A 25,197-nucleotide genomic window follows, 5' to 3' on the forward strand; every position below is an offset into this window, starting at 1 on the left:
ACAATATTGTTTACAGAAATTATTAGAAAAATTATTATTAGAGAAATTATTAATTACAATATTGTTTACAGAAATTATTAGAAAAATTATTATTAGAGAAATTATTAATTACAATATTGTTTACAGTAAACTGAAAATAAAAATCTATTTCGCTTTCTTGGACTTTATCTTCGTTTTGATTGAACCTGAGTTCTTAATTCCCCCTCCCCAAATAAGTATTTGATTAATTTGGACAATGGCCGATTTATTTTTAATGTTGCAAGTAAACAATCAACTTTATTTGTATCAAGTTAGTTTAGTGGATATATTTCTATATTTCTATGCTTCTACTCACAACAAAACTGTGTAAGAGCCGGGCACGCCCTAAAATGAAGTACTGTTGCTACATTTGGGCAGGAGCTGCTCAGCGCAACTTATCCAGCCTTGATAGAGTTCAAACCTGGCTTCGATACCTAGTAGGTGATGCCCTTTTCTCTTTCCTGCAACCTCTTTCCCACAGAAGAGACGTGTCTTTGCTCTATCGTAATTTTCATGGCAAGTGTTAGACTGAACTCCAATCTATAGTCCCCTTGCCAAACTTTTACAAAATGCACCCGACTAGCTACAACCACTATATAAATTTCTCCCACTCACTATCTGTGCCTAAATCTAAACGCAGATTCCATGAACAAAGTTTCTTTCCTTGAACAGCACGTCTGTGGAACTCTTCCACTGGTCTGCTTCTCAGTTAAATGCAGGGTAGTAGCCTTCAAATCCGATGTAAACAAGTTCTTGTTGAGCCATCCCCATAAATAATAAAATTTTTATCAAACTATACACCATTAATGATTACTAGACTCCCATCTTACATTCATTATCCCTTATTCTCGAGTGGTCTTCGGGCCTTGGTAAGTGGTGACTCCCAAGAAAAAAAAATAAGAAGCTAATGAAGCTATTATGAATTTTCAAACAAAGGTGCTAGGCGTAAACGTTCGTAATTTTGGTGGTATTCAGTCTTATTTAGTTTAATGACAAGGAGCACAGGGGGGATTGAATTCTTTCGTGAAAATTAAAAAAAACCCCGATGATTGTGATATATTAACGAGATAAATTAGACAGCAACAATAAGTATTCTTGAACGTTTCTAATAAGGAAACCATTCTCATTCAAAAATAAAAAATATATCAGTTTTTCATTATACATTATCCATAGCCATTCGACACCAATTAAATAAGACTCAATGGATTCAAAGACACTTTCAGCCTCTGCCTTAAGTTTATACATTTTCTAAAATCAAAATCATGTTATGGATTTTGTTAGAAATGGGGATTCTATGCAACGTGCAACGCCTTTCTGCTAGAGGAATTAATTTCTTACTAGTGCCATAACTAGGGCTGTGACAACAGAATACCCTTTTCATTGTTTTGACTCTCGAGTATATATTCGACACAGTTAGACACAGTTAATAAACCAAGAACCATACCACTCCATATAAAAACATATAAGATATCAACGAATACACATTCCTGAGTAAAACCAATAAAAATAATATGCTGTTGTCCTAGTCATAAATAATATTATGCTAGTTGTTATATTGCATTGTATTACGTCTTGGATCCTTAAATTGATGCAAACTATTGCGTTCGAAGACATTTATTTTACCCATGATGGGACAGGTATGCTTCAAGTATTTTCGTAAATATATGTTTACAGGATCTAATGGCAATAATATTGACATGGAATTTTCAAATAAAGAAACCGGAGCGAAACACCTGGAATGGTATTCTAACTGCAGGCTAGCGATATTTTATCAGAGTAAAATTGAGAAATCTTCAGGGAATTGATAACGGAACCAATTGCACCATGCCTTGAAGAAAAACATGACTTTAATTGATATTTATTGCACGATTCTTAATGATCACTTTCCTCCCGATCCATCGATATATTATAGGTTTTCTTATATATATTTTATTTTGTGTACAGAAAGTTGTTAGATGAGATAAGTCATTGGTACCGTCGGTTTCAAGCCCGATAATTAGGACCGTTTTAGATATCCATATCAAGCTCTCTTCAGCCAATACTCATCTTTGCTTATTGGCTAAAGAGAACTTAATATGGATATCTAAAACAGTCTTAATTATCGGGCTTGAAACCGATGGTACCAATGACTTATCTCATCTAACAACTTTCTGTACACAAAATACAAAATATAAATACGCTCTTATTTTTCGGATATCTTCGGTTTTCCTTTTAATTGAGCACTCTGGTGGATTTCTCCCCCCCCAAATAATTATATATATATATATATATATATATATATATATATATATATATATATATATATGTATATATATATATATATATATATATATATTTGTAGTCATCGACATACAGTTCTGTTTCGTTGTATCACAACTCATCAGTGCCGCTAGACTAGCACCTCTCCCAAGCCGAGGATTAAACCTAAAACCATCGCGTTGAAAGTCAGCAGTTCTACCGATCGACCCACGGGAGTGGAGCCCGTAAATAACCTCGTCAAATGTATATATTTATTAAAGTAACATCCGTTCACCACTTTTATAGTGCTAAAACCGCTTATTTATAAACAAACACCGATATATATAATAAAAACATAACGTTAAAAAGATCGGACACATGCGGTATTTTTATTTTTTAAATAAACATTCATTGTTTTTAATTTTCGGCTTATAACAAAGCCCTCATGAACCTTTTCAAAACAATACATTTTTCTTTTTTTATTTTGTACTTGCCATGATGTAGTTGGGCACAGTCTATTTGTCGAAGACAGATGTTGTGTATCGTCCAGTCGCAGTCCAGGGTAGGCGCTCGATTATGCGCACATGTGTAGAAATTAATGGAAATTCACGGAAAAAACGAAATCAAAAACATGACGGTTGGAAGATCGGACACGTGCGGTATTTTTATTTTTTCAAATAAACGTTAATTTATTTAAAGTTTCTAATTTTCAGCTTATAAAATGATAAGGGCTTTGCTAGAAGCCGAAAATAGAAACTTTAAATAAATTAATGTTCATTTAAAAAAAAAATGAAAATACTGCAAGTGTCTCATCTTCTAACCGTCATGTTTTTGAATTTCATTTTTTCCGTGCTTCAAAAAAAAGTGGATATATACATATGAAGATATATAAAATGAACACTTTGTGTATGTATGAGAGAGAGAGAGAGAGAGAGAGAGAGAGAGAGAGAGAGAGAGAGAGAGAGAGAGAGAGGCATTGGGATGATTCTGACGAGATTAGAGTTTGATACTGTGGCAAAGAGAGCAAACCAAAAAATCTGGATCTGATTCCCAGAGAAGATTGATCAAGCAGAGTTCGCATGAGAGCTACGAGAAAAAGCACCTGGCAGCTAAGATCATAGCAAAATAAACTCACCCTTTCTATAAGGTTGCAAGAAAATATAATGACGCCACTTTGATGGCCGTGAAATCTAAGATGGAATAAATTCACCCCCCCCCAAAAAAAACATGGAAATTGTGTCTATTGCTATATGTTGATTGGTTGGTTGGTTGCTTTTGTTTTACGGCTTATCAACACTTTTCACGCGATTTTGAGGAAAAAGTTTTTTTTTTAATTTAATATTTGTTTTTTTCAAATCGGTTTCTATTTAACCCATAGTTGGGACCCTAACAGGTACTACCACTCTGAGTCAGAGTGGACCTGGGAGCAATGGCAATTAAAGAGTGGCTCCACACTCCCCAAAGCCCGTAAGCATGGGCCTCACTATCGGATATAGTTGATATATGTTGAGAAAGCTTTTATTTCCGGAGAAAGAGATAAAAAAGGTCCGCTTGGTATTATTGTAATGATCACAATATTCGGTTAAAATGCTCTAGAATCGGTTTCGTCAGTGACAAATTTTTATAACCCCCTGAATTGTTGATGTGCCGTTACTGTGAACTTGAAGGAATTAAGTTATAAACGTTTACATGTATACATACCAGTGTACAACATGTGTCATTGCTTTCGGAATGCAACGTCATCAGGCTACTGGTTCAAATGTTTCTAATTTTTCCTGTTTATTTAGATGGGAAGGTACGAGAAAAAGAGGCGGAGCAATCCTATGCTATTCTGACAAGCTATTCTATTAATTTATTTTTGTAAAACACGATCAGCTGGTCCCTGGTGTGTAACCGACACACGTGCGTTAGAAACGGTCCCATGATGATGTGACTATGGGCAAGTCAACAGGGTCTGAATACCAAGAAAAGTATACCTGAGATCTTGGGTGTGGGTGTGTGGCTTCTTCATTCTCTCAAGATAACATCTTCACTCTGGTGGCATTCTGGTTGGAATCTGTTGTTTTCTCCGTCTTCAGGATCGTTTCGTTTTAGGCATTCAATGCATTTAAGACAGACATTTAGTGCAGACACAAAAACAACGCACGGCACAATTGCAATATATAAGATCTTAAGCATTTTATTCTATAAAATCAATACAATATATATTATAATATTTTTACGTAGAATTTACAATTGCTTTTCACCGTTACTTAAACTAACTACCCTTAACTAGTGTTGAGGGGGGGTGCTCCCTCTCGTTTACAGAAAGGGAAAATAACGCGTGCTTACCCCATGCTGTCCGGACGAAAAAGAAGTCGATCAAAGAAAGGGAATTATGGGGTTGCATTTTTCTATGTATTCCTCAGCCTACAGCCAAATTACCACCTGTCTTATTTATTGATAGAATCAAACAGGAGTTGAAGACTATATATATATATATATATAGTGTGATACATTTATTAAAATGTATACTAAATTATTTTATTGATTTTTAGCCGAGAGGAGATATATTTTCAGTATATTTTATTCACTGTATCATTCTCGCGGCGAGGATTCAATTTACGCCTGCTCGGTCACATTTTGTAAACAAAACAGAAGGAAAAAAAAACGGGAGGTGAAGGCCTGCGAACAGGAGGAGAAGGGAGAGACAAAGATACTGTGAACGAAGAGTGGAAAAGGAAAGAGAAAAGAAAGATAGAGATAAATAAACCGTATATATAGAGAGAAACTGCGCAGAGAAAGAGATAGATAGATCGTATATATAGAGAGAGGTGTCTGAAAAAAGTTGTCAGGAGGCAGTGGAGCCTCGAGCTTCAAAGCGATAAGTCGTAAGTCAGCGAAGGTGGTGTTGGCGAAGCCAACGAAAGGCGACGACGTGGTAGCGGGTCGCGGAGGTAAATATCAACGACGTCAACCGATGATCAGCGGTCAAAGTTAGAATATTGACCGGATAAAAGAATGAACCCAACGAAAGAAGGAATCATTGATCAGTGAAACTGTTACTGTAAATCAAGGACTTCGATGAGCTTCGGAAAACAAATACTTGGAGTAATTAACACGCACGCGCGTAATGAAACATAAATCACCCAAAGGACAAAAATATGAAAATTAACCTGCGCGCGCATAATCAAACATAAACGAGTTACATGAAAGAAATCTATATATAAAAAAAGGAGACGAAAGAAAGGCCGCATTACAAAGGAAATTAAGTGAGTTTTTCAATGAAAACTTTCATTTCTCCAACATCTCTCTTTAACCCTGTATCTAATTGAGCAGACGATTTTTTTTTTGTTTTATGTGAACATTGACTGTTAATATATGTTTCTCTCGGTAGAATTTGAAGTCATTAAATCATTTCATTTAGTTAGGCATATTTAATTTACTTTTCTTCAATTAAATTTTATTTTTTTTTTTTATAGAAATAAAAGTTTGTTAATTTTTCGATGATATTTGTCCTCGATATTTCTCATGTGATTTCGTTGTCCAGTACATTTCATTTTATTGTTGTCTTCGGGACGGTTGTCCCATTCCCTTAACGCATTATCAAGGAACCTGGGAACTTTATTTTTTTTATATATCTCGTTACGTCACTCATCTCTACCGTCCCCAGGATGATTGGAATACGTCGTAACAAATTGGGGGCTCGTACCGGAATATACCCTCCCTGAAGACACCCTGGACAGTCGAACTCATTTGAGGTAGCGAGAACTAGTTAGCTCAAAATGTCGGGAATACAAGAATTCCTAGATTCTCCTACTTTTGAAGAATTATGCAAGTTTAGAAAAGACAGCATCTTAGCAATAGGTAGACATTATGAACTAGACGTTAGGCCAGGTATGAGAAGAACATTGTTAGTTAGGATAGTAACAGAACATCTCGTGGACAATTTCTTAGTCGACGAAGCAGTTTTAAGAACTCTGTCAGAAGATATGACCGAACTCCACCAAGAAAGACGGGAGGAGTTCGATATCCCCAAACATGCCCGCCTTGTACCGACGTTCCACGAATCGAATGTGGACGGGTACTTCCAACATTTTGAAAAAATTACCCTGAGTGCAAAATAGCCTCTAGAAGTTTGGCCCATGCTCTTACAAACCGCATTAAGAGAAAGAGCACAAGAGGTATATGCTTCCCTCTCGATTGAGGATTGTTCAAATTATAATGTCATAAAATCGGCCAACCTCAAATCGTATGAACTGGTACCCGAGGCATATCGACAAAAGTTTAGGTCATGCCGAAAACAGAACGGACAAACCTACGTGGAATTCTTTCGGCAGAAAGAAACCCAGTTTAATAGGTGGATTTCTGCTAAAGATGCACAGTCCGATTATAATAGACTCCGGCAGATGATCCTGATGGAAGAATTTAAACGTTGTGTCCCTGACGACCTAAAAGTGTTTTTGAACGAACGCCAGATCGCTGCAGCCTATGAAATGGCGATTCTAGCCGACGAGTATGCTTTTACACACAAGACGGGTAGAAATAGAATTGATCCATTCGAGGGTGAAATTCACACAAACCTTCGAAGAATGTCAGTCACGGACTCTAGTTGGAATACAGGCCCGGAAAGTACTGTATGTCGACCTTCCAGCCCAAGAAATAGATCCCCGAAAGCAAATCGACCACCCACCTATCAACGGATCGACAGGTGGAAACCCATGACGTGTCATTACTGTACGAATGTAAGACACATCATGATGGACTGCCCGGTAAAGAAAGATACCGAACGTAAAAAGGGGATAGATTATAAACCCCAAGGCTTTATTACCTCGTGCAAGATTTCTACAAGAGACAATGAAGACAGTATTACAAAAGGATACCAACCATTTATATCAGAGGGTTTGGTACATACAGTAGATAACCACCAAAATCGACGACCAATAAAAATCCTGAGAGATACGGGGGCAACCCAATCTCTAATTTTAAAAAGTGAGATGCCCGATGGACCGAAAACAGCCACCGCTAAATCCGTCACGATTCAAGGAATTAGTGGAAATTTGCTTGATGTCCCACTCCACCGAATCTCCCTCGATTCGACCACAGTAAGCGGTCCGGTCGAAGTAGGAGTTGTCGAAAATTTACCAATGAAAGGCATTTCACTATTGTTAGGGAATGATTTGGCCGGTGAAAAGGTTATATCAAAATCAAGAATAGTAACTGAGGTAGATAGAATCGAAAGAGATAAAGAAGAAGAAGGTCAAATTTTGTAAACAAAACAGAAGAAAAAAAACGGGAGGTGGAGGCCTGCGAACAGGAGGAGAAGGGAGAGACAGATACTGTGAACGAAGAGTGGAAAAGGAAAGAGAAAAGAAAGATAGAGAGAAATAAACCGTTTACATAGAGAGAAACTGCGCAGAGAAAGAGAGAGATAGATCGTATATATAGAGAGAGGGGCCTGAAAACAGTTGTCAACAGGCAGTGGAGCCTCGCGCTTCAAAGCGATAAGACGTAAGTCAGCGAAGGTGGTGTTGGCGAAGCCAGCGAAATGCGACGACTTGGTAGCGGGTCGCGGAGGTAGATATCAACGACGTCAACCGATGATCAGCGGTCAAAGTTAGAATATTGACCGGATAAAAGAATGAACCCAGCGAAAGAAGAAATCATTGATCAGTGAAACTGTTACTGTAAATCAAGGACTTTGATGAGCTTCGGAAAACAAATACTTGGAGTAATTAACACGCACGCGCGTAATGAAACATAAATCGTCCGAAGGACAAAAATATGAAAATTAACCTGCGCGCGCGTAATCAAACATAAACGAGTTACATGAACGAAATCTATATATAAAAAAGGAGACGAAAGAAAGGCCGCATTAGAAAGGACATTAAGTGAGTTTTTCAATGAAAACTTTCATTTCTCCAACATCTCTCTTTAACCCTGTATCTAATTGAGCAGACGATTTTTTTTTGTTTTATGTGAACATTGACTGTTAATATATGTTTCTCTCGGTAGAATTTGAAGTCATTAAATCATTTCATTTAGTCAGGCATATTTAATTTTCTTACTTCAAGCAAATAACCTATAAATACGAAAACAGGTGCACAAAAATTCCTTAGGAACAAAAATTCTATGATAAAACCAAGATATACAAAAATTGAATTAAATTAAATCAAGATTAAAAACAGCATTTCAATTTAATTTGTTAAATAAGTGAAAGGAATATAAGATAAACGGATGTAAAAAAAGAAAGCTACAATGTTCAAGACAAAATCACATGAAATGTAAAAACGTATGTAAAAAAAAGTAGCAAAGAAAAAAATAAGAGTTGGTCCAAATAGTTACATATACGCAAAAATGGAAAATTTGATATGAATAAAAACACAACAAACAAAACGAAACAAAAACTTGTAGATTCACATTTCAAATCGGTTTGGAATAATTACATGGAAACGTTAGATTTAAAAAGATCAAAAGATAAACATGTAAGCACATATGTAAACAATAATGTTTTTATAAATAAAGAAAATTATAAAATGTACAGGCAGTAATAAAGTAAGAAATAGACAGTTTTGTTTTTTTTCTGATAAAATAACTAATGTCATAAATTAATAAATAATAAACAGAACGGTAACATTTGGTATCGTCTCGTATTGAATAGTCGTTCTGATAAAGGTCGGTGCTAGAAAGACTTCTCAAAACGAGGCTGACTTATGAAAATCGAACTTTCAAACATCAATAAATTTTACATATCTCTGCATTCTGGCAATGTGAATAGTGCAGATCCTCATAGAGGAGTGGAAGTTCCCAATAAAATTGTCGGTCCGAATCTCTGTAACGCCTAAATTTTAAGTAGCATTTATGTCAGTCTGTCATGATTTGAGATAGCTGTTTTGTTTTTGTTTTTTTTACACAGTGATCACCACTTATCAAGGCCCGGAAGCCACTCAGGGATAAGGGTTATTCCAAGTACATAAAGTTAGTGAGGAGATTTGCTGAAGTGTTTACTTAAGGGGGCGGTTCATTAGGAATTTGTTAACATTGGACTTGAAGACATCCAAATTGTAGTCCGGAGGGAAGCAGGCAGACGGAACAGAGTTCCACAGGCGTGCAGTTCTAAGAAAGAAGCTTTGTTCATGGAATCTGCGTTTTGATTTAGGCACAGATATAGATTGGGGGAAATTTTTCACAGTGGATTCAGCTAGACGGGTGTTTCTCGTGAAAGATTGGCGAGGGGGGACCAGAGATTGGAGTTCAGACGAGCAAATAATAACAGCTGTTAAGTTAGTCTTTCACTTCAAATTGGAAACACCATTTGTGTTGGTCTGTCACGAGTATGATTAACACATAATACCAACAATAAAAGTCACTTGTTAAAAAAGAAAAGGTGAGTCGTATTTCTCAACATTCATCAGCATCTGTTAAATGTTTACGAAGCTGATGCAGTTGATGTAAACAAAGCTATGTGATCGGAAATCAAGGTTAAGTTCGAAAATTTCTACAGATTTTCGTGCGTGTAAGAATTGCTGGCGTCGATCGATTGAAACTTAAAGAGAATAGCATTATGTCATCTGAATAACCAAAATAATGCAATTCATAAATACTTATCTAAAAAAAAATATCTAGAGTGGTTCTTTCTTGTTAAATGATGGAGTGCACGTCACGGGTCGGCTTCATAAGACTGCTTCATTATTGATAACGTTACTTAATATATAGTACCTCCAAATAAGTCGAAGCAATAAAATGGCGTATAAATAAATAAATAGAGATCAAAAAGCTGAAGTGACAGACATTTTGTAACAGATACCGGCTACGTATTTTTTACTGATATTATTTATTTTTTACTGATATTATTTATTTTTTACTGATATTGTTTATTTTTTACTGATATTGTTTATTTTTTACTAATATTGTTTATTTTTTGCTGATATTATTTATTTTTTTACTGATATTGTTTATTTTTACTGATATTGTTTATTTTTTACTGATATTGTTTATTTTTATTGATATTGTTTATTTTTTACTGATATTGTTTATTTTTTTACTGATATTGTTTATTTTTATTGATATTGTTTATTTTTACTGATATTGTTTATTTTTTTACTGATATTGTTTATTTTTACTGATATTGTTTATTTTTTTATTGATATTGTTTATTTTTTGCTGATATTATTTATTTTTTTACTGATATTGTTTATTTTTACTGATATTGTTTATTTTTTACTGATATTGTTTATTTTTATTGATATTGTTTATTTTTACTGATATTGTTTATTTTTTTACTGATATTGTTTATTTTTTATTGATATTGTTTATTTTTACTGATATTGTTTATTTTTATTGATATTGTTTATTTTTATTGATATTGTCTATTTTTTATTGATATTGTTTATTTTTACTGATATTGTTTATTTTTTACTGATATTGTTTATTTTTTATTGATATTGTTTATTTTTACTGATATTGTTTATTTTTTACTGATATTGTTTATTTTTTATTGATATTGTTTATTTTTACTGATATTGTTTATTTTTTATTGATATTGTTTATTTTTACTGATATTGTTTATTTTTACTGATATTGTTTATTTTTACTGATATTGTTTATTTTTTACTGATATTGTTTATTTTTACTGATATTGTTTATTTTTTACTGATATTGTTTATTTTTATTGATATTGTTTATTTTTATTGATATTGTCTATTTTTTATTGATATTGTTTACTTTTTACTGATATTGTTTATTTTTTATTGATATTGTTTATTTTTACTGATATTGTTTATTTTTTACTGATATTGTTTACTTTTTACTGATATTGTTTATTTTTTATTGATATTGTTTATTTTTACTGATATTGTTTATTTTTTACTGATATTGTTTACTTTTTACTGATATTGTTTATTTTTTATTGATATTGTTTATTTTTACTGATATTGTTTATTTTTACTGATATTGTTTATTTTTTACTGATATTGTTTATTTTTACTGATATTGTTTATTTTTTACTGATATTGTTTATTTTTTACTGATATTGTTTATTTTTATTGATATTGTTTATTTTTACTGATATTGTTTATTTTTTACTGATATTGTTTACTTTTTACTGATATTGTTTATTTTTTATTGATATTGTTTATTTTTACTGATATTGTTTATTTTTTACTGATATTGTTTATTTTTACTGATATTGTTTATTTTTTACTGATATTGTTTATTTTTATTGATATTGTTTATTTTTTATTGATATTGTTTACTTTTTACTGATATTGTTTATTTTTTATTGATATTGTTTATTTTTACTGATATTGTTTATTTTTTTACTGATATTGTTTATTTTTATTGATATTGTCTATTTTTTATTGATATTGTTTACTTTTTACTGATATTGTTTATTTTTATTGATATTGTTTATTTTTACTGATATTGTTTATTTTTATTGATATTGTTTATTTTTATTGATATTGTCTATTTTTTATTGATATTGTTTACTTTTTACTGATATTGTTTATTTTTTATTGATATTGTTTATTTTTACTGATATTGTTTATTTTTTACTGATATTGTTTATTTTTACTGATATTGTTTATTTTTTACTGATATTGTTTATTTTTATTGATATTGTTTATTTTTACTGATATTGTTTATTTTTTTACTGATATTGTTTATTTTTATTGATATTGTCTATTTTTTATTGATATTGTTTACTTTTTACTGATATTGTTTATTTTTTTACTGATATTGTTTATTTTTACTGATATTGTTTATTTTTTTATTGATATTGTTTATTTTTTGCTGATATTATTTATTTTTTTACTGATATTGTTTATTTTTACTGATATTGTTTATTTTTTACTGATATTGTTTATTTTTATTGATATTGTTTATTTTTACTGATATTGTTTATTTTTTTACTGATATTGTTTATTTTTACTGATATTGTTTATTTTTATTGATATTGTTTATTTTTATTGATATTGTTTATTTTTATTGATATTGTCTATTTTTTATTGATATTGTTTACTTTTTACTGATATTGTTTATTTTTTTACTGATATTGTTTATTTTTACTGATATTGTTTATTTTTTTACTGATATTGTTTATTTTTTTTGATATTGTTTATTTTTACTGATATTGTTTATTTTTATTGATATTGTCTATTTTTTATTGATATTGTTTACTTTTTACTGATATTGTTTATTTTTTTACTGATATTGTTTATTTTTACTGATATTGTTTATTTTTTTACTGATATTGTTTATTTTTTTACTGATATTGTTTATTTTTTTACTGATATTGTTTATGTTTACTGATATTGTTTATTTTTATTGATATTGTCTATTTTTTATTGATATTGTTTACTTTTTACTGATATTGTTTTTTTTTTTACTGATATTGTTTATTTTTACTGATATTGTTTATTTTTTTACTGATATTGTTTATTTTTTTACTGATATTGTTTATTTTTTACTGATATTGTTTATTTTTTACTGATATTGTTTATTTTTACTGATATTGTTTATTTTTTTACTGATATTGTTTATTTTTACTGATATTGTTTATTTTTACTGATATTGTTTATTTTTATTGATATTGTTTATTTTTATTGATATTGTCTATTTTTTATTGATATTGTTTACTTTTTACTGATATTGTTTATTTTTTATTGATATTGTTTATTTTTACTGATATTGTTTATTTTTTACTGATATTGTTTATTTTTACTGATATTGTTTATTTTTTACTGATATTGTTTATTTTTATTGATATTGTTTATTTTTACTGATATTGTTTATTTTTATTGATATTGTTTATTTTTATTGATATTGTCTATTTTTTATTGATATTGTTTACTTTTTACTGATATTGTTTATTTTTTATTGATATTGTTTATTTTTATTGATATTGTTTATTTTTTACTGATATTGTTTATTTTTATTGATATTGTTTATTTTTATTGATATTGTTTATTTTTATTGATATTGTTTATTTTTACTGATATTGTTTATTTTTTACTGATATTGTTTATTTTTATTGATATTGTTTATTTTTATTGATATTGTTTATTTTTATTGATATTGTTTATTTTTTATTGATATTGTTTATTTTTATTGATATTGTTTATTTTTATTGATATTGTTTATTTTTACTGATATTGTTTATTTTTATTGATATTGTTTATTTTTATTGATATTGTTTATTTTTATTGATATTGTTTATTTTTTATTGATATTGTTTATTTTTACTGATATTGTTTATTTTTTACTGATATTGTTTATTTTTATTGATATTGTTTATTTTTATTGATATTGTTTATTTTTTATTGATATTGTCTATTTTTTATTGATATTGTTTACTTTTTACTGATATTGTTTATTTTTATTGATATTGTTTATTTTTACTGATATTGTTTATTTTTTACTGATATTGTTTATTTTTTACTGATATTGTTTATTTTTTACTGATATTGTTTATTTTTATTGATATTGTTTATTTTTATTGATATTGTTTATTTTTATTGATATTGTTTATTTTTATTGATATTGTTTATTTTTATTGATATTGTTTATTTTTATTGATATTGTCTATTTTTTATTGATATTGTTTACTTTTTACTGATATTGTTTATTTTTTATTGATATTGTTTATTTTTTTACTGATATTGTTTATTTTTACTGATATTGTTTATTTTTTTACTGATATTGTTTATTTTTTACTGATATTGTTTATTTTTTACTGATATTGTTTATTTTTTACTGATATTATTTATTTTTTTACTGATATTGTTTATTTTTTACTGATATTGTTTATTTTTACTGATATTGTTTATTTTTTACTGATATTGTTTATTTTTATTGATATTGTTTATTTTTACTGATATTGTTTATTTTTTTACTGATATTGTTTATTTTTACTGATATTGTTTATTTTTATTGATATTGTTTATTTTTATTGATATTGTCTATTTTTTATTGATATTGTTTACTTTTTACTGATATTGTTTATTTTTTATTGATATTGTTTATTTTTATTGATATTGTCTATTTTTTATTGATATTGTTTACTTTTTACTGATATTGTTTATTTTTTATTGATATTGTTTATTTTTTTACTGATATTGTTTATTTTTACTGATATTGTTTATTTTTTTACTGATATTGTTTATTTTTTTACTGATATTGTTTATTTTTTACTAATATTGTTTATTTTTTACTGATATTGTTTATTTTTACTGATATTGTTTATTTTTTATTGATATTGTTTATTTTTATTGATATTGTTTATTTTTTACTGATATTGTTTATTTTTTACTGATATTGTTTATTTTTTACTGATATTGTTTATTTTTATTGATATTGTTTATTTTTATTGATATTGTTTATTTTTATTGATATTGTTTATTTTTATTGATATTGTTTATTTTTATTGATATTGTTTATTTTTATTGATATTGTCTATTTTTTATTGATATTGTTTACTTTTTACTGATATTGTTTATTTTTTATTGATATTGTTTATTTTTTTACTGATATTGTTTATTTTTACTGATATTGTTTATTTTTTTACTGATATTGTTTATTTTTTACTGATATTGTTTATTTTTTACTGATATTGTTTATTTTTTACTGATATTATTTATTTTTTTACTGATATTGTTTATTTTTTACTGATATTGTTTATTTTTACTGATATTGTTTATTTTTTACTGATATTGTTTATTTTTATTGATATTGTTTATTTTTACTGATATTGTTTATTTTTTTACTGATATTGTTTATTTTTACTGATATTGTTTATTTTTATTGATATTGTTTATTTTTATTGATATTGTCTATTTTTTATTGATATTGTTTACTTTTTACTGATATTGTTTATTTTTTTACTGATATTGTTTATTTTTTATTGATATTGTTTATTTTTTATTGATATTGTTTATTTTTTTACTGATATTGTTTATTTTTTTACTGATATTGTTTATTTTTTACTGATATTGTTTATTTTTTTACTGATATTGTTTATTTTTTATTGATATTGTTTATTTTTTACTGATATTGTTTATTTTTTACTGATATTGTTTATTTTTTATTGATAGTGTTTATTTTTTTTACTGATATTGTTTATTTTTTACTGATATTGTTTATTTTTACTGATATTGTTTATTTTTTACTGATATTGTTTATTTTTATTGATATTGTTTATTTTTACTGATATTGTTTATTTTTTTACTGATATTGTTTATTTTTACTGATATTGTTTATTTTTATTGATATTGTTTATTTTTATTGATATTGTCTATTTTTTATTGATATTGTTTACTTTTTACTGATATTGTTTATTTTTTTACTGATATTGTTTATTTTTTATTGATATTGTTTATTTTTTATTGATATTGTTTATTTTTTTACTGATATTGTTTATTTTTACTGATATTGTTTATTTTTTTACTGATATTGTTTATTTTTTTACTGATATTGTTTATTTTTTACTGATATTGTTTATTTTTTACTGATATTATTTATTTTTTTACTGATATTGTTTATTTTTTTACTGATATTGTTTATTTTTTTACTGATATTGTTTACTTTTTACTGATATTGTTTATTTTTTTACTGATATTGTTTATTCTTTACTGATATTGTTAATCCTAAATAGCTTCATCAATATAGAGGAAATCGATCCCAAGCAAGCTGCCCCCTATAGGATGGAACGATGGCGAGACTATAAAAGCAGGAATAAAAATGACGCCCTGCCAGACCCAAAAGAAACACTCCTCCAGGGTTCAAACCTTGGTAGAAAAAACTGGGTGATTCTAAATAGAACCAGAGCCAAAGTAGGCAAAACAAAAGACAGTCTCCACAAATGGGGCCTAGACACCTCACCTTTATGTCGATGTGGAGAGGTACAAACGATGCACCACTTTAGGGAAAAATGCCGATTGGGTCCTCATTGCTCAAACCAAGACCTTAAGTAGGCAAACAGCACCGCCATGCGATGGGTTAATTTCTATTGCGATAAGATATGATGATGACTGATATTGTTTATTTTTCTTTTAATTCTTTGTTGTTGCTTTTGTTATTTATGTATCAGAATTTGTTTCTCCACTTATACCTATATAGACTATTTCATTTCACTTATATTGATTGTGACTCTTTTATTTACTAGAATTATCACCCAAACGGCAGGAAAATGAAAATACTATTTCTTACGTATACGTGACAGACCAACACGACTTCTATTACAAACTTCAAATTGACAAACCAACAAAAATGATATTTTAATAATAAGCGTGACAGAGAGACGTAAAAGCTAGTTTAATAATAAATATGGCAGACTAGCATGAATGCTATTTCCAAATTGAGTTAGACAGACCAAGGTAACATGTATATGAATCATACGTGCGACAGACTGACATAAATGATATTTAAAACTAAAACGTGCCAAACCACCATATACTAAGATTAAGATTAGAAATAAAAGCCGTAAATCACATTTAAATTAAATTGACTAGTATTAAACGATAAATGATAAACTGATATTAAAAAGGGAATGTTCAAGATGAAATGACATAAAAAGGAAAAAAAGAATAAAAAGAATTAACAATTAAAAGGTTAATCCTAATATCTACATATCAGCAAAAATTGGAAATTTGAAAAAAAAAACACAGACAAAAAATCCTCTTCAAAATACAAAAAACCCCTCGTATATTAACATTTCAAATTAGTTGATAATGAAATGACCACTTTAGATTTTGAAAGAAATCGTAGCTGAAACATGCATACACATATGTAGCCAATCATGTTTTTTTTTCATAATGAACATTATACAATAAGAAGATCAGTAATATCATCATCGAGGAATTAACAGTTTTTTTTTCTTTTTAGGTGAAAACCAATAATATCATACTACGAATCAAGGTTACGTTCGAGATTATGTACAGATTTCGCGAGAGGAATCTGTAGATAATTTCATTGCACTGTCCATTTGTTTGTGTAATACTACATGTTAACATATAGATTCATTGCGCATGGAGAGTAGATAATACAGTGGATGTGTTATCGGCAGCTCCAGTAACTCTCGCTTCTCCTGTTTTGTCCCTCAGTCCTCATTCAATGAGTGATTTTTCTGACAAAGGCTGAAGAAAAAGTTGCTTAAAGGTCGGTAGTACTTGGTGACCAGTAGTCTGAGATGTCGGAAATTTTTCTGTCTCTGTCTGTCCTTGTGGCCATGTCACTAGTAAGGGTGCTGGAGGTAAACGTTTTGTCTGGGCTGACGTTATCCGCCTGATAGTCAGGGACCCGAACCTTGGATTAACCACTAAGGAGGCTATACTATCAGCAGGCGCAAAGTACTGGGACTGCTGTATTGCCATTTGGTGAGTAGATCTGGACCATGCAAAGGTCTCTGGTGGGGCCTCTCGATGCCATACTAGTGGGTAATTGTTACGGTTTTACCTTTTCGTGTGCTACAAAAAATCCTGTCTTTTTCTTTCTTACTTTCCCTCTCTGTACTGTTCTAACCAAGTATGCCGACCTATTCCACAAATCCCAAAACCTCAACATGAAATATCTCCAGAATAAAAACTCGATTAAACCTAGGACCCCATCTTCCAACGTAGACCCCTACTATCAGGTCTCCTTCTCCAACATCAGGGGTCTACGTTCCAACCTTCCAGAGGTTGAAACCCAATTACAGGAGACGAAACCGAACATATTATTTCTAAGTGAAACTGGAATAGGGCCGACCACTTCCCTAGATGAGTTCATAATTAACGGATACTCTAACTTAACAGCTAAATCTGACCCCGAAGATCGCCATGGGCATGGAATATGTGCCTGCATTAAGGATGGCTTCCTGTGTGGCAGGGATATCTCTAGAGAAGATCCTAATTTACCCTATATGTGCTTCAGGGTTGCACTTGCTAACACCACTGCATTTATATTTGCCCTCTATCGGCCCCCCAACAGCGGAGTTACTATCTTTAAGAGCATATCTGAGAAAATAGACCACATACTGTCTGCACATCCATTGGCTATCATATAAAGTGGAATGGCTGACCCATTCAAATAAGACAGACGATGAGGGGAGGTTTTGTCATGATTTTGCCATTGCTTATGACCTCACTCAGATTGTTCGCGAACCCACGCGTGTGCCCGATACACCCGGTCAATATGCAAGCCTCGTAGACCTTTTTCTCTCAACGTCCCCTGAGCTATGTTCATGTTCCGTTCATTCTCCTCTAGGATCCTCCGACCACTCCGTCGTATCAGAAGATAAAAACGAAATGTAATAAGTCCCCAGACGTACCCCTCCACCGTACTGTATACCGATACTCTAATGCTGATTGGGATAGCTTCCGTACATTCATATCTGATTTACCTCTGCACTCCAAGTTTAAAAAGGAAGTGTCCTCTATAGTATCAGATCCGACCGAATGGTTAATTGTAGGCATAGACCAATTCATACCATCTAAAAAATTCCAACAAAAACCTAACAGCCAGAGATGGTTCTCCCCAGAATGTGCTGCTGCTATCGCGCACAGAAATCACTTTTTCCATAGCTACCAACGTAATAGATGCACTGAGACTAAAGCTGCTTTCAGGACTGCCAGCAACCACTGTAAAAGAGTAATAAAAATTGCAAGAGAGCTATATGTCCAGTCTGTTAAATCCAGCGGCTTGGTTACCACCAGTTTTGGCAAATAACAAATAGGATCCTGAACAGAAGTGTGCGTTCTATCCCAACCATTATCAATGGACCAGAGGTCATCTCGTCAGCGTCAGACAAGGCCAAACTATTTGCAAAGAACTTTGCAGCTAATTCTACCCTATGCGACGAAGGCCATCAACTCCCCTATACCACAGAACAAGCTAGGTAACATACAAATATCCGTGTATGAGCTCGCCAAGCTAATCAAGAACCTAGATTCCAGTAAAGCAACTGGCCCTGATGGCATCCCAATTATAGTGTTAAAAAAGCTTCAACCAGAACTCGCTCCCATACTTACGAAACTATTTAAGCGCTGCCTTAAGGAGAAGTGCTTTCCGACTCCCTGGAAGACCTCATCAGTTTGCCATGTATTTAAGAATTCAGGTGATAAGTCATCTCCCTCTCAGTACGGACCAATAAGTCTCCTGTATGTTATGAGTAAGTTGCTGGAATCCATATAAAATAGAGAAATAGTCAACCACCTCAGCAGGAATAACCTTCTTAGTGACACACAATATGGTTTCCGCTCTGCAAGATCTACCGCAGATGTGCTGACGGTTATATCCCACAGGATTAGTGAATCTCTTGACAAAGGCTTCCTTTCTAGGGCAATTGCTCTTGACATATCAAAGGCCTTCGACAAGGTATGGCATAAGGGTCTACTTCACAAGATTTCCAGCTACAGTAGAACTGGAAATGTTTTCTCAATCATTAAATCATTTCTCTCCGATAGGCTCATAAGAGTAGTGGTAGATGGACAAAAATCAGAGGCCTGCAATATAAATGCTGGAATCCCTCAGGGGTCAATCCTGGGCCCAACTCTCTTCCTGATCTACATCAATGACCTCCCTGAACACATACTTAAATGATTTGTTGATATCTATGCTGATAACACGACCATCTACGGCAACACATCAAAGGCTGTAAATGACAAAGTTCTCTCTGATTCTCTCTCCTCTGATCTTGAGCGTGTGTTTCAGTGGGGGAGGACGTGGCTGGTTACCTTTAATGCATCTAAAACCAAACTCCTATCCTTACATCATCAACGCTCTGATCCCCATCTGGCATCAATTAGGATGGATGGCTCTCGTCTGGGTGAGGCCCCGTGTTTTGACAAGCTTCTGAGTTTGACCTTTACTCCTGATCTGAAATGGAACACGCACATCAAATCTGTTGCCAAGGTCGCTGGAAAGATGGTGGGATCCTTCTACCGCTCCAGAAGATATCTCGCTACTGATGCAATTCTCTATCTATATAAAAGCCAAGTACGTCCAAGGATGGAATATTGTTGCCATATCTGGGCAGGAGCTGCTAAAAACAGCCTATCCTGTCTTGACAGAGTACAAAATAGACTTCGTGCCTTAGTGGGGGATGCCCTTTTCTCTACCCTGCAACCTCTCTCCCACAGGAGAGACATTGCGAGCCTATCCTTGTTTTATCGTTATTTCCATGGCAGGTGCTCGTCTGAACTCCAATCTCTGGTCCCCCCTCGCCAATCTTTCACGAAAAACACCCGTCTAGCTGAATCCACTGTGAAAAATTTCCCCCACTCTATATCTGTGCCTAAATCAAAAGGCGGATTCCATGAACAAAGCTTCTTTCTTAGAACTGCACGCCTGTGGAACTCTGTTCCGCGTGCCTGCTTCCCACCGGACTAAACTTGGATGTCTTCAAGTCCAACGTTAAAAAATTCCTAATGAACCGCCCCCTTAAGTAAACGCTTCATCAAATCTCCACATTAACGTAATGTACTTACAATAACCCTCATCCCTGAGTGGCTTCCGGGCCTTGATAAGCGGTGATTACTGTGTAAAAAAAAAATTGGTGACTCAGTTTTTAAAGTCCGGGAGGAGCTTTTTAACTAATCTCTCAGTCGCAGCTCTAAAATCGCTTTGTTTACATCAACTGCATCAGCTTCGTAAACATTTAACATTGTTGGTATTATGCGTTAATCATACTCGTGACAGACCAACACAAATGGTGTTTCCAATTTGAAGTGAAAGACTAACTTAACAGCTATCTCAAATCGTGACAAACTGACATAAATGCTACTTAAAATTTAGGCGTTACAAACGTTTAAAATCGTGACGGACTGACATAAATGCTACTTAAAATTTAGGCGCTACAGCCATCTCAAATCGTGACAGGCTGACATCAATCCTACTTAAAATTTATGCGTTACAGACATCTCAGATCGTGACAGACTGACATAAATGCTACTTAAAATTTAGGCGTTACAGACATCTCAAATCGTGACAGACTGACATAAATGCTACTTCAAATTTAGGCGCTACAGCCATCTACAATCGTGACTGACTAACATAAATGCTACTTAAAATGTAAGCGCTACAGCCATCTCAAATCGTGACGGACTGACATAAATGCTACTTAAAATTTAGGCGTTACAGACATCTCAAATCGTGACAGACTGACATAAATGCTACTTAAAATTTAGGAGCTACAGCCATCTCAAATCGTGACAAACTGACATAAATGCTACTTAAAATTTAGGCGTTACAGAGATTCGGACCGACAGTTTTGTTGGGAACTTCCACTCCTCTATGAGGATCTGCACTATTCACATTGGCAGAATGCAGAGATACGTAAAATTTATTGTTGTTTGAAAGTTCGATTTTCATGAGTCAACCTCGTTTTGAGAAGTCTTTCTAGCACGGACCTTTAACAGAACGACTATTCAATATGACACGATACCAAATGTTACCGTTCTGTTTATTATTTATTTAATTATTTTACTTATTCGTTGTCTTTTTACTTATTCTTTTTACAATTGCTTTTACTTTTACGGGTCTGTGTGTTTATCACTGTTCTTACATATACGTATGTGTGTGTGCGTGTGTGTGTGTGTGTGTGTGTGTGTGCTCTTACGTATATTACGTGCAGTTCACTGTTATATGTGTCTGTGGGTGTGTGTTCTTATCCTTACATCGTTTCTTGCCTTGAAAGTCTTCGAGACGTGTATGTGCCATGTATAATGCGTAGATACCTGATTGCCTTGACCAGCGGATGGTATCTACTGGTCACTGGTCTGCCATCTCGTTGGGGAGTGGTCACTGCAGACAGATTCATTAATGACAAATGGACTGAAGCTTCAATCTTTTATTAAAGGCAAGCCTATATCTCGGATCCTGATTGTCGGAGAGCCAAATCTCCTGTCTGCCTTCTCTGCTGCCCAAAACCATCTCTCAGCCCATGTGGTCGTCAACCGGAAGCCTACGACCGCAATTCCCGTGTCACCCCTAATTTCCGGTGCATTCTCTATAGGTTGATACCTGTCAAACCTAACTTTTTGTGATCCAGTCAACTCGCTGATGGGAAATGAAATATATTTACATAACTTTCTATTTCTAAAGCTATCTATATAGCGTTTAATCTGAGATTCCCAATACTACACAAATACGCGAATAATATTGAAGGAAATTGAACCCAACTATATGAATTTTGATTTGAGTAGTGATCATGTAACAAATAGACATCTAAACAAATTCAAGAAATTGTTAATACAACCAAATGCATCGTGAACGATAACACAAATATCTTATTACATTAATTTATATTTTTCGAGCCCGCCAGACGTTAACACTCTTTGGCACAATAATTGCAGATATGTTGACCTATACAACTTATTGATTGGGTTATTCTTTCATTTCAATATCAACAAAACAATGACGAGAAAAAATCTAATTATTTTATGAATATATTCGTTTTACACCGAGAGTCTCAAAAAGTGAAAAATAAGAAAAAAAAAAAAAAAAAGACAAAACATACACACAAAAAAAAAAAACGTATTTTAATCATTGGATATAAAATTAAATAACGTCATTTGGTTTTTCAAATTTTTAAATCAAATTTAAGGAATAATGCTTTCAAAGACATGACCAAGTTTCTCTATTACAAAATTCGCACCAACCACGCTACACATCAATTCAGACTTCATACAAACCGTCAAAGACATCGGACGTGTACATTTCTATCTCCACAAAAGAGCCAAACCCTCGGTTTAATACATTCAACATAAAAAAAAGAGAGAAAAACAGACAAAAACACTAACCATACAACATTTTGTGCTCCAGAATTCATTTTTCTACATAGTCACCACCATTCTCAATGCAACTTTTGTCAGCATCTTTTGATGCCTCAGTCGGTACAGTCTGGAGCACGTTTTTTCACTAACATCTCTAAAATCGACGACCCGATTTCGTAAGTGTTTTGACATCAACTGCATCGGCTTCGTTAACGTTCAACAGGCGCCAGTGAATGTTGATTGGTTCGTTTTTTTTTCCAGCATGATAAAATTCGATTACGCATCTCTGCTTTTCACGCACGTCAATGATAGGAGTTTCTTTTCTAGAGTGTCACACTATAAATATCTGCAACAGAATATGCCGTTTTTATAACGAAAGTATCAGAAACAACAAAAAGAAAATAATGATTTGAATCATTTAATTAAAAAAAATATTAAAAAATTACGCGGTTTTCTAAATTTTCAAATAAAACTTATGTAATAATGTTTCCACACATGTGGCAAAGATAGTTTTAATTCATTATTCGCGAAGATTAATAATATTAATCCTCTACCTTATACTAAGTTTTTTTTTTTGTGTTTGTCTTTTGCTTTAGTTCGTTTTTAGATGCCAACACTTTATTTCGTTATGGTTTACGTTCACATCTTAGACTTCTTTTACAGATAGACGTTGCCCCTTTTATGGCTGCTATCCGTATTTCACAACAACTTGGTCTTCCAGGGATTATGCCGAAGTTTTTTTTTTATATTTCTTTCTTCATCAGACTAGTTTTGCTTATCACAACTGGTAAATAATGTTGATTTCTTTCAGCGACCATGTTTTATGAAAACCATTTTTTAGATTATAATATTCTGTTATCTCTTCCCGCTCGGCACTATTAATGCGATAATTGTTTGAAACGGTGACATCAATAGGTTGGTTGGTTGGTTGGGTGTTTTTGTTTTACGGCATATCAACCCTTTCCAGGTTATATAATGCCGAATCTAGTGATTTTGAAGAACAATTTTTTGATAGAGTATATATATATTTTTTAAGTCGGTTTCTATTTAACCCATAGTTGGGACCCTAACATGTACTACCAGTCCGGGTCAGAGTGGACCTGGGAGCAATGGTAATTAAAGGGTGGCTCCACATTCCCCAAATCCCGCAAGCTGGAGCCTCACCATCGGATATAGTTTAAGGTCATATCCAGGACCGTAACATAAATAACGAGTACAGTCCTTTCAGGTTCGTTCTATATAACAATAGTCGACTTGATGGTCTTGTCTTTTATGTATTCGACTACCTGTATGTCTTTGTCATAGAACGCTGATACATTTTCGTTAATTTTGTCATTGAGGGGTCATACTCCAACACGTTGGATGATCTGTCAACCTGCATTCTTTCCGCGGGTCCTGCATAGTGTGCATACTTTGTTGCAGTAGATAGTGTAACGGTCATCTGCCAATGGAATTTGATATCTAGACATTAGGTGGCTTGGGTTTTCACTCGCTACAACCTGCACTGTCCATTTGTTTATGCAACGTTACATGTTAACGTGTAGAGTCCATCACAAAAACAAAAGAAAAGGAAGAGGAAGGAAATAACACTCACCTTTTCTTTTTAACGATAGACATTTATTCTTGGTTATACCCAACCAGGCATTGCATCTGCTCTAAAACAGTTCATTTCTTTTATCTCATCGGCCATGCTTACAGACGCCCTCTTCGTGTTGCTCGCTGTTTCCGGCCAAGTCTAGAACACGTGCTTCTCACTCGCTTTTCCGGCCTCGTGTGTCTTTTTCTCTTCTGTGACGTCACCCACGTGTCTCGAAAACGTGTTTTTTTCATCCTTCTCTGGCTACGTGTGTATTTTTCTTTTCTTTTGCTGTGACGACACATCTAACACTGGCTCGGTCATTTGCATATGTATAATGCGGCTGCTGCTGCTACCAGTGTCAGCGGCCCTGTTACATTTGAAGGCTAACCATAAGTCTGCTATTCTTGAGGCATTGAAGTAAGACATTTCTGTCTATGTACTCCTGACCTATTATTTGTGGACTCTTATATGTCGTTCCAACCTGACGCAGATTAAAACATACTATCGCATAGGTCACAGGCTAGAATGAATATGGTTCATATGTTTGCTGTGAAAATGATTGCAACTGTAACTTGGAAGACCTAATTTGCTCGTGTATTCTTTAACAGTCCCAACAAATCCAATCCCAGAAGATTG

General features: G+C 32.2%; 1 protein-coding gene across 1 annotated transcript; it reads left to right on the forward strand.

The window, feature by feature from the left end:
* Positions 1–6,380: 6,380 nt before the first annotated feature.
* On the forward strand, positions 6,381–23,773 carry LOC145257990 (uncharacterized). Its single transcript, XM_080115717.1, has 2 exons — positions 6,381–7,460; positions 23,747–23,773. The coding sequence occupies exons 1-2, from the start codon at positions 6,381–6,383 to the stop codon at positions 23,771–23,773; spliced, it is 1,107 nt and encodes a 368-aa protein (XP_079971843.1).
* The last annotated feature ends 1,424 nt before the right edge of the window (positions 23,774–25,197 follow it).

The sequence above is a fragment of the Euprymna scolopes genome, chromosome 33 (genome assembly GCF_053919585.1).
Source record: "Euprymna scolopes isolate OS-2025 chromosome 33, ASM5391958v1, whole genome shotgun sequence".
Classification (NCBI taxonomy): Eukaryota; Metazoa; Mollusca; class Cephalopoda; order Sepiida; family Sepiolidae; genus Euprymna; species Euprymna scolopes.

Bases quoted from the DNA above. Each gene is read 5' to 3' on its own strand.
- LOC145257990 (XM_080115717.1), top strand. From the start codon at position 6,381: ATGCTCTTACAAACCGCATTAAGAGAAAGAGCACAAGAGGTATATGCT. The intron at 7,461-23,746 runs GTAGATAGAATC...TTTCTTCATCAG, and splicing joins AATCAAGAATAGTAACTGAG to ACTAGTTTTGCTTATCACAA.